Raw genomic sequence first — 20,802 nt, 5'->3', positions numbered from 1 at the left:
ATTAGCAGGGCATGGTGGCACACACCTGTAGTCCCGGCTACTAGGGAGGCTGAGGCAAGGGAATTACCTGAACCCAGGAGGTGGAGGTTGCAGTGAGCCAAGATCGTGCCACTGCACTCCATCCTGGCAACAGAGCAATACTCTGTCTCCAAAAAAAAAAAATTGAGTGGAACCGCAAAAGACAAAGAACAGTGAAAGCAATACTGAGCAAAAAGAATAAACCTGAAGGTATCACACTACCTCATTTCAAAAAATACTGTAAAGCTGTAGTAAACAAAACAGCATGGTATTGGTGTAAAAACAGACATAAAGACCAATATAACAGAACGAAGAACCCTATTCTGTTCATGCATTTACAGCCAACTGATTTTCGACAAAGGCACCAAGAACATTGGGGAAAGGATGCCTTCTTCAATAAATGGTGCTGGAAAAACTGGATGTCTATATGCAGAAGAATGAAGCTAGATTCCTATCTCTTATCATATATGAAAATCAACTCAAAATGAATTAATGACTTAAACATAAGACCTGAAACTATAAAACTGCTATGACAGCCCTAGCAAACTAATACCTTATTTCAGTAAATAAGGCTGGAAAGGAAAGATGGAGTTTCAATTTCCTTACCAACATTTTGATTTTAAATTCAACTATAACTGACACGTCATATTTATTCCTACACTCCCCCACTGAACACATTATCTTACACAAACTAGGCAATCAATATATATTTATAGAATGAATAAAACACAAGGCTTCAAGTTAATTATTTTGCCCAAATGCATGCTTAACAAGACTGATTCTAGGCTGGGTGTGGTGGCTCATACCTCATGCCTCCAAACACTCTGGAAGGCTGAGGTGGGACGATCACTTGAGGCCAAAAGATCAAGACCAGCCTAGGCAACATAGCAAGAGCCCTCCTCTACAAAAAATTTTAAAAAACTTAGTCAGGCGTGGTGGCATACACCTGTGGCCTCAGCTACTCGGAAGGCTGAAGCAAGAGAATTGTTTGAACCCAGGAGTTTGAGGCTACAGTGAGCTAGTATCATGCCACTGCACTCTAGCCTGGGCAACAAAGTGAGACTCTGTCTCAAACCCCACCACCTAAAAAAACAGACAAACAAAAAAACCCAAGACTTACTTAATTTATACAACAACAAATATATGTATGTTGAGACAGGGTCTCAAATTCTATTGCCCAGGCTGAAGTGCAGTGGTGTGACTCGGCTCACTGCAGTGAGTGTCTGCCTTCTGGGCTCAAGCAATCCTCCCACCTCACCCTCCCCAGTAGCTGCGACCACAGGCACACGCCACTATACCTGGCTAAGTTTTGTATTTTTTGTAGAGATGAGGTTTCACCATGTTGCCTAGGCTGGTCTCGAACTCTTGTACTCTAGCGATTCACCTGCCTCTGCCTCACAAAGTGCTGGGATTACAGGTGTAAGCCACCATGCCCAGGTAACAACATATATTTTTGAAATGATTCTGGATGACACTCTAAAATTTGAGGGAAAAAATTGATACATTTTTCTTTCCCTTTACCAGTAAACTTTTAATTGTCCTGGTTAATAATTCAAGAAGAAAATTCAGAATAAATTATAAAAAGAAAACAAAATTTCAAAATAAATCACCTAAACTTCTGATAGTGACAAACTCAGGACCTGATTCTGGAAGGATTCCGTATTTTTCACAAGCTGTTCTCACAACCTGGAATGCTTTTTGTGCTCATGAACCTTCCTCTCCCAAGATCCAGCTTCAATCTTTAACTCCTCTTGATGCTTCTTTCCCTGTTTACTCCAGTTTGGTGATCTTTCTTTTCCTATACCACTACCTCATAACATTTAGCAGTTGGATATACATCACATTTCATCAATTCTAAGATATATCCTTTTTTTTCACATTTTAACATCACTGACATCAGGACGCATAACAATCATGCATATTGTTATTGCTTCCTGCACGTGTGTATCAGAAGCACCAGCACCAAAACTGGCAGAAAGGGTGGTCAATAATGTGGAAGAAAATTCCAGATATAAGAGTAGCGTTACATAAGTGTAAAGGTGTCTAGAGAATCCAGCAACAAAGACTCTTGGTACTTTTATGTATTCTTTTAAGAAATGCTGCATCATCAAAGTTCTTAATGGCAAAGTGGATGACACTGAATAGGAAAGCATCAATATCAGTGGCTGAATTAAGAAACTATTAGAGTTGGATTGTGAATATTAAATATTAGGAAAATCTTAACCAATTTATTTTACATTTTTTATGTGTGAAGTCGAAATATGATAAAAATTTATTTCTAATTAAGAGTTTTTTCAATATGTACAAAATTAAAATTCTAAGGGAAAAACACTGTGTCAATGTTTTTTCTAATCTTAGTAATACATAAAATAATGATATATTTCACAATCAAAGGGATTTTCAATTCATTGAAATAGAATACTCTTTTTTTTTTCTAGTCAGTCCTGAGAATAAGTTAAGTCTCATTAGTTCCACAAGACTGTAAATTGTTTAAATACTGTTATCCTTTTCCTTTACCCCCAACATTACCAAGATCAGTCCTGGGCACAGAATATTTGTTCAGTAACTGTTGACTGGCTGAGACCTGTCAGGTAGAGACAAAGGCTTAATGTCATGGAAAGAGGGCAGGACTAGAAACCAGGAGGCACAGATGCTAATGCCAACTCTGGCACTAACTTGCTTTAGCTACAACCCTTCTGGGCCTTAGTTACCTTATCTATAAAACAAGAAGGGGCCAGACTAGATTATAGGCTAGACTAGACTAGAGCTCGACTAGACTGCCAAATCAATGTTTAAGGAGTTGACAGTCTTGTGAAACTGAGACTTACTTTCAGAAATGATTTTAAATGCTAACATTCCACCTTTCAAAAATGACTTCTGCAGTTCTATCTCTAAGATAGATAAAGCTCTAGTTCTGAGTCCCTATACGTCAAGGACTATAATATAAATTCTGGCTCATCTTGGAAGATAGGAATAAGAACATTTTTGTGGGTATTTTTAATTAAACACAATTAAACATAATAAACCACTTTACAGTTATGGGTATAACAAATTTAAATGAGAGGCACTGGGGGTTACAGGGACAAGGACAACAAGATTTGAGCACAAATTGGTGGTGTAAAATTACTACAGTTGCTTCAAAAATCTATTTACGTAGAATTAACCCATATAGTCAATTCTCAATTATGTAGGTCAGGTTATTCAAGACCTTTATTTCTGTTTTTCTCTTCCACTTAACTGCTTGTTAACTCATTTTCTATTGAAGAAAATCAATTTAAGATTTTATGATTTACTATAAACCCTGATAAATTAAAAAATGCCCCAACCATACTCCACATGCCATATCTCATGGAGTTCACTGAAACAAGCACTGTCAAGGACACAGCAAGGTACACCAGGAATCTCTGAATCTTCAGACAAGAATCCTTAAATAAAAGCTTCCTTGTACTGACAATACAGGCCCAGAACTGTTCACCTTTCTTTAGTTTTGAAAGGGGATTAGAAATTAAAATGCTACTGGCTTGTATGCTGATTCTGAGGAAAAAATGTTATGCAACAAATATAACATAGCTCAGAAGGGAGATTTTTTATTTTAGGAGTCACCTGGTTACAAAAACAAAACAAACTATGAACAATGGAATCTACTTAATTTTCTGTTTTACTGTTTGGACCAGAGATCTAGTCATCATTCACTAATGGACTAAACAATAAAAACAGAGTACATAATTCACTCAGATTCTTCACTGGATGTCCCAACTGACTGCATTAGAATATACCGCATCTGGAAAGTGAGTCTATAAATCCCCACTTAGGCAGTCAATAACATGTCAATTCAGACATTTTTATAAAAATATGAATTATAAATCTGTTAAAACGAGCTAGAACTAATGAAAGATACTATGGAAAAAAAATTAGAACTAGACAGGTAAGGGGGTACATACAGACTCCAAACTCTTTGTTCAATTTTTTTAAATAAATCTAAAACTATTCAAAAACAAAGTCTATACACTTTTAAAAAACAGAATGGAAAACAGAAATTAGGAACACAGAACAACATAGTAAAAGTGGGAACTATAATCTCTTGTTTAACTCTATTCGCCCACATGAAACTGCATCAACCAGTCTAGCATGGGGTGGGGGGGATCTAATCCCCTTTTGTTCCTTTTTCCCCATCCTACCTGAAGTCATTTTCTGTGTCACTTATCAGGTAATGAAATACAGTTTTAAAACATCTGTTATAAGGTTGTTTTATCCTGATTACCCTGCAGACTGCCGTGTGATTAGTCACATAGTTACGTACTTTCTCCAAATAAAACACAAACAACTTCTGAGCAAAGGAAGGCATGTAACATAGTGCCTTTAACACAGCAGTGATAACAACATATATCTAGGTATTTGGGATTTATAGTTTATCAACTCTAAGTGTTCAATATTTGCCAGCTAACTGAAAGGTGATGGGCTATCAACTATTTATGAGGCCTCTAGGGGTTGGGATATGAAGGGCTTTCCTCTCTTTGTATGTTATATAATTTCCTTTTAGTGACTGGATTATAAATTTTTCCTTTCAATTTTGGGTTTTCCACTTAACATGGACGGCAATTTCACAAAAGACTATAGGCAGACAAGCGTATAAAAACATAAGTTAGCACACACAGAGAAAGAAGATGAGTGTGAAAAGATGGTATTCCTTTTACTCTTCTCTTTCCCATTATGGTCTACATAGTATTATGGAATATGCTTGTATAATATTAGTGGCCTTTTGTAACCAAAGGAAGGACTCAAATTCTTAAAAGTTTAGGAAATTCCTAAATATTTACCCCTAACTAAAAATTCAAATCAGGGCCAGAAATGACAATGAAGGTGACACAGGCTGGTATCTATCAACATGAGTGTTACGTTGCTGGCATCCCATTAATCCTCCTACCAATAGATTTGCTGATCAGTACAGATGGCAGTAGTGGCTATGAAAGCTTTTTTCTAGTGAACAGTAACTCTTGTGTTCCTCTACCAAGAATTCAAAGGACTAAAAAAAGTCATGCCAATATCATCTCCTTTATCAATTACCAACTTAAGTTTCTGGGCATTCCATACTGTGGCTTTAGGACACTAAGGTGATTTTCGGAGACTCATCAAGAGATGCAGTTCTGGGAGCTCATTAATGACCTACTTATACTCTAACCCCCTGAGGCAGTTTTGGAGGTTCAAATGTCACAGGAAATTGCTTCACAAGCCAATGGCTGTCACACCTTGCTCTATGGCACACCTATTAGAAGTATTAGACATACCTCCATATGTCTAGCCATTATCAATCAACAAACAGGCCAGCCGGGAAAATAGCCAAAAACCTTCTGTTGGAAAGTTCAAGGTAGGCAGGTACTCACTCTGGTTTAGCACTTAATAAAGTATGTTTGGGGCAATAAAAATAATACACCAAAAGTCATCAAAGGGCTATGAATGTTACTGGATTTGTGACAACTTTTAATAACATCATTATTACATTTTCTAAAACCCAAAGCAGAAGAGCTCATAGTTTTAGAGTTGGATCTGCTACTTGCATTCTCAATCCATTTCCCTCCTTCCTGCTCTCATACATGCTCATTCCTCAAAACAGATCCTAGTTTCTTCCAAGTACCTCCAAAGATAATCCAAACACAATTTTGGATAATCCAGGCACTGTCTATCTTCAGCTTAAAATACTATATTCTCTGTTTTCCTCTCAATCCCAGCTTTAGGTCACCCCAACATCCTCTTTAACTATGTTACTACTATGCTCAAAATACTGAGTTGTTGCCTAAATTCTTTTACGCCTACTCTAAACACTGGAAAGACCTTAAAAACTGAGTTGTACGCCTGAACTCCCCCTCTTCCAATACACAAGTCATATCCACAAGCCACCTCACCAAATCCAAGTTCAAGCTCCTGATGTTTGAAAGCCCCTGGAGCCACCCTACAAACACAGAGCTCCCAACTCTGCCCTATCAACTCCATCCATTGGATAAATATTTATTGGAGTACTACACCACGTGTAAAAGGCCAGGAGAGCCATGCTCTTCCTTCGGAGGAAGCTGTTCATCTCTCCTACATGTTCATATGCTTTCTATTCCTCATGTAGTCCTTTCACCAACTCATGTGAACACTGTTTCTTTTCTCAGACTAAAGCCTTCTCTCAATGCTTTAATTCTTAATAACATCTCTATATTCACCTAACTGCCCGCCTCATTATCATTTCTTAACCTGATTTGGATCTCAAACATCCACTGAACAGTATTTTTCTAATTATGGGCTGACAGTCGCTGACAGTGGTCTGTAGTTCCCCACTCACATTCTGACATAGATTTAAGTGTGTGTATTACCTTTGAGCAGTGATTCTCAAGCTTTATATGCATCAGAATCACCTGAAAAAGTTGTAAATAGATGGTTTGCTGGGCTAACGGATTTGCATTTCTAAAAAGTTCCCAGGTGATACTCGTGCTGCTGGTCTAGGGACCACACTTTGGAAATCACTGCCTTTGAGAGTCCGATGAAAGGTATGAAAAAATGCACAATATGTACATAACTTTGCATGTGATTTCAAGGGCTCATGATGGATGCTCATTCAAAGATATTTTCTGCTCTATATTCTGTTCTAAGGAACGTTCAAGATACAGCGTTTCCTGACCTGACGGGATGAGCTTGTTTGTGGTACAGGGAAATTCGGTCTGCGCAAACACTTCCTAAGAACGAAATGGGATTGCCTGGTGTATTGGAAAGTCAGTTCTGTCCAATGGACTGCCTTTTTCAGTCTCATGTGGCTCTTTCACAGATATGTGATAATTTTTCTATACTTCTAGCTTAATTCTCAGAAACAAAAGATTCATCACTTAGAATTCAAAAGGATCTTTGGAATGCCTCAAAAGAAACCCTTTAGGTGAGGAAATGGTCTCGTACAAAGAACATGAACACTGGCTTAAGACAGAACTAGACTGAAATCTTGCCGTTCCTAAAGGTGTGACCACTAAGCTTCAACTTCTTCATTTATAAAACTGGTGCTCTTCGATGAAAACAATTTTGTTCTCTTCCAGGCAAAATTTACGTGAACCCACTAGAGGGAATGAAAGAGGGAGTGGTTCTACTACTTAAAACCAATGATTCTTATTTATGGTAAGGAATTTAAATGTTGGATACAGAGTAAACGTTTCAATTAAGAAAACAAGAAGACTGAACTGAGTAATTTCTAATATGCCTCAAATCTAACATTTATTTATGAATTCTAACTGGCCAACATATCATTCACTTATATTTTCTATTTATGCTAAATAGTAATTTATTCTTCAATTTATCCCAGTATAAATGCCTTAAAAAACAATGACACTTTCTCGTATTTACCCTTTCTTTCTCTACTACCCTTCCCTCTATAGTGTCTAGCATTCAAACATCCACTAGAAAATGAAATATAAATAACAATCGTAATAAATTATTCTCCTTCCCTTAAATAGGTCATGTAAAAGATACCTTATCAACACAGAAAAATCTTCTTGAAGAAGTTTTCCTTTGTATTTCCTCAACCGATAGCCAAAATCCATTAAATTCATCTTTATTCAATAAGATCTCTTAGGACTTGGCTATTATAGATATAGCTCAATTGTGTATGTTTTATTTTTTAAAGATCTATCCTATATTATTTTCTCAATCTACAAGCCTATTAGTTTATTGCAGAATACTCTTAAGTATCAGTGAATGTGCAACAATGTCTATCAAAATTACCACTGATCTATAAATCGTCTAAGCATCAAGCAATTTCAATTAAACATACCTCTTGTAGAAGACGTGGATCCAGGCAGTCACCATCATCATTAAACATAGACTCCCAGCTCTCCTCAGTCGCAGTACTTCCCTCTGTGTGAGAAGTTTCAGTTGCTTTCGGTTCGATGGATGTTTCCATAGACAATGATTCCCTATTAGGAGTAGATATACCAAATTCTATACCCTCTGAGTCATCTTGCTCTTTTGTTTTGAACTTTTCAGCAGTTCTTACTTCATGCAATGCTTCTGTTGTATCACCAGTACTACCCAGATCACTGCCCATGGCACTGTCGGAAAGTACTTTTGTCCCATTTAACATACTGAGTTCAGAGTCCAAAAAACTGTTATAATTACTACCAGCAATCTTTTTTATAGGTAAGGAGGAAGCACAATCTGACAAGCTCTCTATCAACTTTCCTGTTGACTCTGTAAAACGAGATGAAATACTCTCAGCATAAATATCTGAGCAAGCAGTTAGGTTGCTGAAATTTTCAGTATGATTCCCACTTCTAGCTACATGAAGAGGGGTTGCATCTGCACTCATTCCTATAAACTTTGAGAAATTCTGGTTATTATTAGAGGTCTCATCAGCTATTCTAACTGCAACTACATAAGGGATGTCAACAGTTACATGATCACTACAGGACATACCTGTAGTGTCCATCATACATGCTTTATTGGTAATGTCAGCTACATTCTTAAATCCATTGTCTCTAGGTGTTTCATGAGCAAGGACAACCGTATCAGGAGGTTCGTGCTTCACATTTAACTCATCAGCAGTGCTGTCATTCTTCTCACATTCTCTAATCACTACTGGACTAACAGTGTCATTCGTGCTCTCTAATTTGCTGACTGTAATCATTTTATGAGAGACATGACCTCTAGTTTCAGAAATGGAATCTGTATCTTTCTGATCTAAGATGAAACCTGTACTACTGGGTATACCACCTACATTCTCAGCTTCAAAATCTATGCAAGTTTGATCAAAGACACCATCTGGACTTTGGGGAACAGAAGTAGTAGTGATGCCTCCACTGCTGGGCTTCAATATTCCATCTGACGTTTGCATGCCTTGTTGTACAATTCCAGAATCAGTGCTTAGTTTAGTTGGTGCAATCATATCCTCAGGTTTCATTACAGAACTAAAAACTCTAGGAAACTCAGACAGTATCTCCAACACCTTGGCATTGGTTTCAATTCTGCTTTCCAAATCTTTGTCTTCAAACGTTTCCCCATCAGGTTCATGCCTATCGAAGTCATAGAATTCCACATTTTGGAATGGTTTGCTTGGAAACTGAGCCTCACTGATTTCTGAACAGGCCTGTGATAGAAGTATACTCCCATGCCCTGTCCCATCTGTAGTTTCAACTTCCAAACACTCCCCCGTCTTTGGTTTAAAATGTCTCTGTAAAGATGCATGAGGTATAACCCCAGCATTTGGGGCTCCCTGCTGATGTCCTTGGGATAATACTTCTTTGGATTCAGTGGTTCCTCTCTTAGAACAAATGCTATTTGTTTTTTGAAGGCATGTATCCTTTCTTAATTTTGTTGAAGATTTCCTTCCTTCTCTACAGTTATGCTCCTTTCTGTCAGGATTGACACTTAGTCTTGGAGCCTCTGGTTTGTCTCTAAAGACTTCTTTTTGGGAGAGAGAACTTTCTTTCTGCTTTTCTTTCACCACAGAGTTAGGTGAACCACAGCTTTCTTCTTCATCACCTGTCTTAAGGAGTACTGCACCCCTTCGAGCTTTTGGTACGTAAAGTGCCATGTCAGGCCTTCTGGCTCGAACTCTGCATCTCTCTGCTTCTTGCTGCATGGCACCACCACAATCTGCAAGAGAACGATTTAATTATCAGACACTAATTACAATGTATTGAGACAAAAGATTTCCATTTTTGTTTTTGAGACAGAGTCTCACTCTGTCACCCAGGCTGGAGTGCTGTGGCGCCATCTCAGCTCACTATAACCTCTGCTCTCCGAGGCGCAAGTGATCCTTCCACCTTTGCCTCCTGAGTAGCTGGGACCACAGACACATGCTATCATGCCTGGCTCTGTTTTTTTTGTTTTGGGCTTTTTTGTATTTCTGGTAGAGACAGAGTTTCACCCTGTTGCCTAGGCTGGTCTCAGGCCCAGACTGAGCTGAAGGCAATCTACCCTCCTCAGCCTTCCAAAGTGCTGGGATTACAGGCATTAGCCACTGTGCTCAGTTTTTTATTTTATTTTTTATTGTCCAACATAAATATATACACACATAAAATGATTTTAAGAGTAACTAGAATGTTGTCTAAAAAAATGAAATGACTTTTCAGAGAATGCTTTCTAGAAGATGTTGCTTTTGATCTAAGATTTTTTCAGAAAAGAGAAAGTAGTGAAAAAGAGAAAAGTATTATTCTACTAATACCACTTAGTCAAGTGACTTACTATGAATTTTCCTTGCTTCCAGCAGTAGTAAAACAGATATGGGTAGGATAAAGAAGGGTAGAAGACCAAGGAAATTGTGACGAGGCAATTCACTCTAGTAACTAACTTCCTGACAACCTCCATCATGGTTGCTCAATGGAATTTAACAAGAAGAAATTTAACAAAAGTTAAACCTTTACCATCTACTAAATACAAGAAAATGTGCTAGGGAATTTCATATTGAGTTATTTTTTATTATTATTACTATTATTTGGAGACAAGAGTTTCGCTCTTGTTGCCCAGGCTGGAGTGCAATGGAGTGATCTTGGCTCACTGCAACCTCCACCTCCCAGGTTCAAGTGAATCTCCTGCTTCAGCCTCCCGAGTAGCTGGGATTACAGGCATGTGCTACCACGCCTGGCTAATTTTGTATTTTTAGTAGAGACAAGGTTTCTCCATGTTGGTGAGGCTGGTCTCGAACTCCCAACATCAGGTGATCCACCCGTCTCAGCCTCCCAAAGTGCTGGGGTTACAGTTACAGGAGTGGGCCACCATGCCCAGCCCAAGTTATTCTTTTAATTTTCAAAATAATGCAATGAAATAGGGACACATTTATCCAGGGCAAAAAGAATAAGGAGGTTCTATACACAACAGAGAAACACCCACATACATGCAAATGCACTCACTGTTAATATTTCACAACATACACTTCAAAAGAAGGAGATAATGAGAAAACAGAGAGGAAAAAAGGCTAACGAATCCTGTCCACTCCATTCCAGATCCCTAAAACTTCACCTGATCCAGAATATTTCCTCAGTGAAAAAGCTCTATTTTCATGGCACAGGTTATTTTCCTTTCAGTCCAAGTAACACCATGGCCTTGATCATCAAGCATCTCCAGGGATGATTTTCTTCTTTTTCTCTTTTTATATCTTAGTTAATATCTAGTCCAGTGTCCTTCATGTATTTTATATCTTCCATTTGTGGAATAATATGACCTTAACATTTAGTCATGCCAGGATTTTTCAAAAAATACCTAATTTTCAAAGACAGAGGAACTAAATTGTGTTTCATAGGAAGGGATACCAGAGACATAGTACATCTTGATTACAGTAAGTAAAACAGCTGACAAAATATATCATAATGAACTTCTGGATAAAAAATGATGAAATGGGGATTACTTAGTAGAACTGATAAATGGACTCATAAAAGATTAAGCAACAAAAAATAATAATATCGGGTGGAGATGAATTTAGAGATTATTTAAAGGAGGATTACATAGCCCTTTGGAATTCAACATTTTATAGAATAATTTAGATGTAAACTATAAATATTGAGTGCTTATCAAACCTGCAACTGACACAAAACTGATAGAATACCAAAAATTATAAAATTAAAATTCAAAATCATTTCTATAATCTGAAATGCTGTGCTGAAAGCAATATGAAAGTATAAAAGAGTAAATACAAAGATGTTTAGGAGTTTTTTTTTTTTAAAGAATCAAACAAAAGGCAGATGACATGACTTCTGTACAATTTGCACAAAGAAAAATCTAAAGGCTTTTATTTCATTCACAAGGTCAATAAAAGCCCCAAAATTGTGACGTGACGTTTAAAAAGGCAACACACTCATAGAGTCTAGAAAATATGTCACACAATGTAGAGCTAAAAGAACTAAAGGTATAACTCTTGCCCAAAGAGTTCTAAATGAAAAACCATGGCTACCTTTATACCTGAAAGATTGGTTGCTCTATAAAAGAGACAAAATTTCTTGTCTATGTTTCTATGTTTCTCCAGAAGTCAGTACTAGAATCAGTTGTCAGAAATTAAAGGAAAACAAAATTTAGCTAAATGTAAGAAAGAACTCTACTTCTAGAGTTTTCCAATGTTATTATCAGGAAATGTGCTCTGTCTTTAGAAGAATTTAGATAAAGGCTGGATGACTGACATATACTAGAGAAACCCTAAATTCTATGATTCTATTTCTAATCTGCAACAGACCTATCAAAGGCTTCAAATTTTCTACTTTAAAATTATTATGTGCCAACGTTAATGACTTTTAAAATTCAACCTTTTTTCTTAATGCTCACATAACAGTCATGATACTATTTCCTAAAGGGGAAAATCAGCGTAATAAATTTATATTATCTATTTCCTACCAAAGCAATGATTTTGACTGTGCCATGACCAGCAACAGTGTGCTGGCAAATATTCAGCAATCAGCTTTCCAAGTGTACTTCATAGTATTACTTGATGTTTTTCTTTATGTCATTGATGTCAACGATGTGAGTGACTTCTTAGTTGAACAATTTTTTAATAATGGAAGAATATATACTTTTTTGTTACAATAGCTAAAGACATGATACATTTCATTAGCAGCATTTTCTCCATCACTTTAAGTCTAGACAATCAAGAAATAATAAATCAAACCCTATTTATGGCATTTGGCAATCCCTGTAGTGTAAATATTCTTGCCATAGCTAATTTCTAGTTATCACTGTGACATCACCAAAGTTGGCAAAAAGTGTACAAAAAGCACACCATTATAGTATTTCAACCAGAGGTACGATATACATAAATAACTTCAAAAGTACAGATCATAATAAAATGTAGTAAAATAATTAGGAACTGATGAGTGTGAAGTTAGTTATTAGCTTTGTAAAACTGTAATTTTAATAGTAAGCATATGTACCTTAATTTTTAATAATAGCTGTGTTTAATAATCAGTTTGCAGAATTCCAAAAATTTTGACAGTCAGCTCTCAGGCCAGTGGCAGACACTCCAATCCACCACTATGCCCATTCTTTCATAACTCACAGACACAAAAAAGGAGGAGCATCTCCATCTTACGGACTGTCAAGATACCGTAGTCCCCGCTCTTATCTGCAGAGGATATGTACCAAGATCCCCAATGGAGGCCTGGACCGTGGATAGTACCAAACTCCATATATACTGTCTTTTACTACACATACATACCTATGATAAATTTTAATTTATAAATTAGGCAGAGAAAGAGATGAACAATAATTAATAATTAATAGAACAAGTATAACAATATATAATATTGTTACATAAAATATATAAATTTACATATATATTTTATGTAACAATATTACATGAGTATGGTCTCTCAAAGTATCTTATAGTATGTAATATTTTCATACCGTGGATGATCATAGGAACTGAAACCATGGAAAGCAAAACTGTGGAAAAAAGGAGAACACTATATTGTCAATTTAATTTAAAGCCTTGTTGCATTTTTATGAATTTCTTTTGCAACTATAGGCATGTAAGGCTTTTCACACTGGGAGTGGGGCTGCCTGCCATACACAATTTTTTAAAATGTGCCTTGGATTAAAATTTTCCCACCATGCTATTTACTAATAGCACTTGATATTTTCTCTCTCTTTTTTCCTTTTTCAGACAGAGTTTTGCTCTTGTTGCCCAGTCTGGAGTGCAATGGCGGGATCTCAGCTAACCACAACCTCCACCTCCTGGGTTCAAGCGATTCTCCTGCCTCAGCGTCCTGAGTAGCTGGGATAACAGGTATGTGTTACCACATCCAACTAATTTTGTATTTTTAGTAGAGATGGGGTTTCTCCATGTTGGTCATGCTGGTCTCGAACTCCTGACGTCAAGTGATCCACCCACTCGGCCTCCCAAAGTGCTAGGATTACAGGTGCAAGCCACCATGCCTGGCTGATAATTTCTCTTTATTAACAGTTTTAACTTTTCCACAATTTTCTAAGTGCTTTGTATTCATCTACTTTCCTTCTTAACTGGATAGAATCCATTATTTGGGGGTGCATTTTGCAGCTTATTTAGCCTTAAAGGGCCATCAGCATGCACTTCTATTCAAAAATCACACTTTCTAAAGGGAATAAAAATTCAGATTCCTTCATAGTGGAGGTCAGTCAATTACTAACACATGTCTTTTAAATATTTTAGGCCAAATCATTTTTTTCTATATTATACTTTTGAACATTGGGATCACACCTGAGCACCTGTCCAATTGCTTCTACAGTTTCCAAGGCTCCCTGAGAGAAAATACTGGTAACTTCCTTTAAGTACCTCTCTAATCCATCTTCATGAGAAACTGAACAAGCACAGCATAAATCAAGCTTTTATATTTTCACAACAGAACATCAACGCTATTTGTCCCATATTTGGTATCTAAAACATATGGATCCCTCTTCATTCAACAACTGAGTATTGGCACTTAAGGCACTCACTGTGGTAATTCAACTATGAATTGATTTAATCCAGTATTTACCAAAGGCTCACATGAGACATCTGATATTTGAGAGAAACTGCCTAATGGGCATACTAACTATTCATTCTTCCAGAACAAATTCTGTTAGTTCATCAGGATGCACCATAGCTAAAGTATACATATTGTCTTAAAATTTTATTTGGGAATAATTTCATACCTATAGATAAGTTATAAAAGTAAATATAATACAAATAGTGCCCTTATACTGTTTAGCCATATTCATATATGGTTAATATTTTATCTCAATTGTTTTATAGTTTGCAATCACGCATATTCCTCCTCCTCTTCCTCTCTTTACACAAACATACACACACACGCGCAGTTTCTTTCCTGAACATTTTTGAGGGCAAATTACAGACATTATGGCCCTTTGCCCTAAATCCTTCAAAGTATAATATATTCCTATAAATAGTTATGTCAGCATATTTAACACTGATATAATACTTTCATTTAACGTTAAGTATTCCAATTTTGTCAAGTGATCTTGTAATGTCCTTTACAGAGTATCTCCCTTTCCATACAGGATCCAGTTAGGGTCAGGTAGTGCCTTTAATTGCCAGGTGTCTTTAGCCTCTGACATTCTAGAACACCCTCACAGTGAAAGCTGTCATTTATGATGTTGACATTTTGGGAGAACAGCTCCCCTCCCCACCCCATTTTTTAAGAGAATGCTCCTCATATAAGGTCTGTCTGATGTGTTCCCGAGATTAGACTGAGGTTACACATTTTCAGCCAGAACACTTCATGGTGGTGATGTGTCCTCAGTGCATCACATCTTGAGGAACACGATCTTCTTCTGTCCTTCAGTGATGCTCTTAACTTTGATCATCCAGTCCAAGTATTGTCCAATTTCTCTACTGTATAATTACTATGTATTTTCTCCCTTGCAATTAATAAGCAGTGTAGCACTTTAAAAAGCATGTAAATATTCTGCTTCCTCATCAAAACTTCCTGCTATCGGTAGCATCCTAAATGCTAAATCTGATTATTCTTATCTGATTCAATTTTTACTGTGATGGCTGCAAACAGATGATTTTCCAACTTGAGCAGCCCCTCCATATTTACCAATCAGTAATTTTTCTGAAAGCAAAAGTGAACCATTTATCTTAACTCACTACAGATGCGAAGATTCCCTAAATTAAGATATAATGTTAAAATCTCAGCCAGGTGCATGTGCCTGTAATCCAAGCTACCTGGAAGGCTGAGGTGACAGGACAGCTTGAGGCCAGGAGTTCAAGGCTGCAGTGTGCTATTACTGTGCCTGTGGATGAACAACCACAACACTTCAGCTTGGGCAATGTAGTGAGACCCCAGCTCTTAAAAAAAAAAAAATCTCATCTTGCATAGTCATTGGTCAATATAGAAAATATCCATTCAAAAAACATTTCCTAACTTTTGCAAAAACAAAGCTGAAGGCAACTATCATCTTTCCAGTATCTTACTTATAAAACAAAGAAAAAAAAAGCACGTCTCTCAAAGTCATATAGTTTCTTTACCAGACATAGCATAATATGTCTCATTCTGCTTTCTTTTCTAGAAAACACAGAATTAAGTTTGGTGTTCAAATGCAGTGACTAATCCATCTCAGGTGTCTGGTAATATTTGTTTCTCTGTCCCTTTATAAAGTTATCTCCAATTCCTTAGGGACGGCAGCAAGGCACATGGGAAGGTATGGAAGGAAAACATTTTTGTGGAAAACATTTAGACAATATATTTAATTCAGATCTATTTTCTGAATAATGTCTTTAAGTTGTATCAACTTAAATTTGTTTGAATGATGATATATTCTTTGGAATTACAAAATGTCTCAAATGAGGTATTCAGTACATTGAGTTCTAATCCTGGCATCCTCTTCAAATGACATGCAAAAAACTATGCAACAGAAAGATATTTATATAAAGCATACACTACCAAACCATTATAATTCTCATACATTTAAATGCCAATGCAAATATCTTGAATGTTAAGATTCAATAGACAGGCTTTTAATTCAAGATGACAGATTAAGCATACAAGTATACCCCGCAAATGGACCCACATCTATATGGAATTCATTTTATAATAAATGTGGCACTTCAAATCAATGGAAAAATATGGAATATATCATGTCAGGACAAATGCCTGATTGTTCATTTGGCTTGTCAATATTGAGGGTTTTGCATGTATATTCAAGGGAAACTGGTTTATGAGTTTCCCTCCCAGTAGTAGGAGTTACATGATTGGGTTACCGAGGTTACTGCAAGACATATTATGTAAATTAAAGATTTATAAAATAAGGCTGGGTGGGCTTACTATTGGTAGAATTCCTTGGAAGCACTGTCTAGGACTCGTACTTTTTGGTGAAGATGTTTAAAAATGATTCGTTTTTCTTTAATGTTAAACGTCTATTCCAGTTTTTCTATCTTCTAGAAAATCTGCCTTTGACCTAGGTTTTCAAATGCATTGATACAAAAGTTATTCACAGTACTTTCCTGTTGTTGCTTTGTCTCTGCTATATGTCCCCCTTTTTGTGCTTAATATTATTTATTTGTACTTTCTTCCTTTTGTGTTGAGCAGTCCCAACAGAAGTCTATTTTATAAACTCTTCAATGGACCAGATTTTGGTTTTACAGATTGTCTCTGTTCTTAATTTTTCTATTTCATTAATTTCTGCTCTCATCTTTATTTTCTCCTTCTTTCAAATTTCTTTAGGATTATTCTATTTGTCTTTTATTAGCTTCTTGGGATAGTGACCTAATTGGCTATATTCCAAAGTTTTTGTTGTTGCTGTTTTTATTTGTATTACAAAACTCATCATCCAGCTTTAAACAATGGCCAACGTTTATTCATTTTACCCATGAACATGTGAATTATTTTAAAGTAAGTCCCAGACATCATTTTATCTCATCCTTAAATTTTGAGTAGTGAGCTCAACTCTGTTGGGGCTTTATCTGTGGGAATTCTATAACACAAAGGTTACTGCTCTAAGCCTCAGTTTACTTAAAGCATAAAATGGGGATAATAATAGACTTATAGTCACATTGAGCAGATAACCTAAAAAGATGCATGTACAGAAATTTGCCAGGCATGGTAAAAGTCTCCAGAAAAGTTAGCTATTGTTACTTAAATAGACATTGAATCCCTTAAGTTACAAGTTTGCAGAGGGAATTAAGGCCCTTATGATACACTAGTATTCATAATGTTCCCTGATATCTGTTTCTCCTAGACAGCAACACTTACTGTAAACCATGTATCCTGGTTTTGTTTATTAATTTCTCACTCATAGCCTAATGCTGTAAATACCCAATCATACAAGGTAAATATAATGCAACTCAACAGTAATGTGAAAATACAAACCTTCAAAAGAATGCAGGATTTCATCAAGTCTATGAAAATAATATTAAAGAAAGTGCTCATCTCACAGCTTTAAAACCCTTTGATTCTGGCAGAATCAAACCACTCAACAACTGAAGATAGGACAATTCACTCAACAACTAAAGAAGGATGAAGAAAGAATAATAATTGAGAAAGACGGCCGGGCGCGGTGGCTCACGCCTGTAATCCCAGCACTTTGGGAGGCCGAGGCGGGTGGATCATGAGGTCAAGAGATCGAGACCATCCTGGTCAACATGGTGAAACCCCGTCTCTACTAAAAATACAAAAAATTAGTTGGGCATGGTGGCATGTGCCTGTAATCCCAGCTACTCAGGAGGCTGAGGCAGGAGAATTGCCTGAACCCAGGAGGCGGAGGTTGCGGTGAGCCGAGATCGCGCCACTGCACTCCAGCCTGGGTAACAAGAGCGAAACTCAGTCTCAAAAAATAAAAGAATTGAGAAAGACAATGTTAAAGGGTTAACAAAATATCTTGAGAAACTGTTGAAACCCTCAAGAGTTTTGATAAAACTGATTTAGAAGGCTAGTTTATATAAGAAATGCTAGAAATATCAAACACAAAATGAAGGAAGCTATCAGACAATTATACAATTTTACTGGAAAAATTATGCCAAGAAAATATCACATCATTCTTCGTTAATTCTGAAATTAGCATAGCTGCAACTACAATTTAAATTTTGATAAACATTTTGTAAAATAATATACATATAGTAAAATGTTTATAGTAAAATGTTTTCATTCCTGAATACTGTCCCTAACAAATCTTTTTCATTAATAATGAATAAATTTTATCTCTATTTTTAGTAGCTTTACTTTTAAGAGGTATTTTCCAAATACTAATTTTCTCAATTAGGAATTTCTCTTAAGTATATATTCCTAACAAGGAAAAAACCTATTATCTAAATCGCTAACACTGATTATAACTGGGAGAGCAGGAACTGAAAGAGAAAAAAGTTAGAAAAATGATTATCTTTTTATACAGCATATGCTACAGTATTGTTTAAATTTGTTACAAAAAGAACATGCAGTATTCTTGTAATTAAAACAAAATCACTAAAATTTAAAGATATGCTTCTGTTTGGCATAATAGGACATTACTATAAATGTGTAAGAGAAAGCAAAGGCAATTAATATTGATAAGTAAATATTTATTGGATAAAACTTCTGTAAGCAGGAAAATGAGAGGACAAAAGAAGAAACTCTTTAATATACTTGACAGAAAAACGAAACGAGGCCGGGCGCGGTGGCTCAAGCCTGTAATCCCAGCACTTTGGGAGGCCGAGGCGGGTGGATCACAAGGTCAAGAGATCGAGACCATCTTGGTCAACATGGTGAAACCCCGTCTCTACTAAAAATACAAAAAAAATAGCTGGGCATGGTGGTGTGTGCCTGTAATCCCAGCTACTCAGGAGGCTGAGGCAGGAGAATTGCCTGAACCCAGGAGGCGGAGGTTGCAGTGAGCCGAGATCGCGCCATTGCACTCCAGCCTGGGTAACAAGAGCGAAACTCCGTCTCAAAAAAAAAAAAAAAAAAAAAAAAGAAAAACGAAACGAGCAGCATATAAATTACTCCATGTTGGAAAGATACTCTCAAATGTTGCAGAATGCTGAGCAACCTCTACTTTTTAGTTTAAGAATGATCTAGGACTGTACTGTCCAATTAGTCACGAGTAGCTATCAAGCACTTGAAGTGTAGTTAGTCTAAACTGAGATGTGCTGCGCATATAAAATACACTTGGATTTCAAACACTTGGTACAAAAAAAATGCAAAAGGTCTATTATTTTATACTGATTATATGTTAAAATGATACTACTTTGGATATACTGCAATAAATAAAACATAAAAATTAACTTCATTTATTTTTGTATTTTTTAAAGTGATTTCTAAAGAATTTAGAATTACATATTCGCGGTCCACGTTAAATAATTCTAATGGGTTAGCACTGGTCTAAGATTTTGCCATATCCCAAATGCCACAAGGACAAATATAATCTGCTTTTCTCCTTCTGTTTTGTTGGCTTCAGCAGCATGGGAACACATTAAATCAGGAAATCAACTAAAGCATGAATGTACAGATAAGCTTATCTGCATACAAACAAACACTTTAGTTCATAATGATTTTTTTTAAAGATCCAAAGAAGTAAAGTCTACTCACGTTACATAAATCAGAAAACAAAACCAATTCGACAACAATCTGAGAGGTAAAAATCAGCCCCAACAAATTTAGGAGCATTTTCCCCAACTTACCTTTTTCTTTTTTCCCGAAAATACATGCTTTTTATGTATGTTTGAAACTGTGGAAGGCTCTAGATTTCAAATCATTTCTTTCCATTTCCTTGGTTTCACTATACTATCAAGAATCTTCTTTATTCTCACTGGTCTACTTACAAACTGGCAATACTAAGAGATGCCATGGTCCTTCCATTCGGCAGTATATATGTCCATTTGTAAAGGGACAGAAGTACCTTAAAGGCAAATTTAGTATGTCTGTAATTAAGTGTAATATTAAAAATTATATTAAGTGATACAAGTAAACTATAAGATTTCTGGGCACTAAGATAATTATATATTTTTAAGTTCTAGCCATCCTCTCAAAAAAAAATTCACTGCTCTCCTCTCCCCAATTTCATAGTTTGGTGAACAGTATCACTGTCAACCCAGTTGTTCAAGCCAAAACCCAGGAAGTCACTATCTCTGGCATTTCAATCAATTACCAAGTCCTATTCATCTACCTCTACACTGTTTCCAGTGACTTTCTAAAATACCAATCAGATTCTCCTGTTCATTTCCCTGTTCAAAATTCTTCAGTGGCTTTTCACACACAAGCTTTAAAGTATCCTGCATAACAAATACAGTACTACATAATTTAGCTCCATTACCACCCTCAAAACCTCCTATCTGTCCAGTCTCATCTCTAACTCCTCCTAATTTCAGACTTCATATTCCATCAACTCCAACTT

At 36.4% G+C, this 20,802-nt stretch overlaps 1 protein-coding gene across 14 annotated transcripts in view; it reads right to left on the bottom strand.

Moving 5' to 3' along the window:
• Positions 1-20,802, bottom strand: part of R3HCC1L (R3H domain and coiled-coil containing 1 like) — a 125,282-nt gene that overhangs the window by 22,206 nt on the left and 82,274 nt on the right. For 9 of the 14 annotated variants that reach the window (XM_074382720.1, XM_074382722.1, XM_074382719.1 and 6 more), the window contains one exon: positions 7,811-9,630. In XM_074382720.1, the coding sequence (XP_074238821.1) occupies positions 7,811-9,630 (1,820 nt within the window). Of the gene's footprint in view, positions 1-7,810; positions 9,631-10,995; positions 13,314-20,089; positions 20,308-20,802 lie in introns of those variants that run through there. The other 5 variants (XM_074382725.1, XM_074382727.1, XM_074382728.1 and 2 more) reach the window with 3 other exon arrangements.

The sequence above is a fragment of the Saimiri boliviensis genome, chromosome 12 (genome assembly GCF_048565385.1).
Source record: "Saimiri boliviensis isolate mSaiBol1 chromosome 12, mSaiBol1.pri, whole genome shotgun sequence".
NCBI lineage: Eukaryota > Metazoa > Chordata > Mammalia > Primates > Cebidae > Saimiri > Saimiri boliviensis.
The sequence above is the reverse complement of the archived record's forward strand: the minus strand, read 5'-3'. Positions and strand labels throughout refer to the sequence as shown.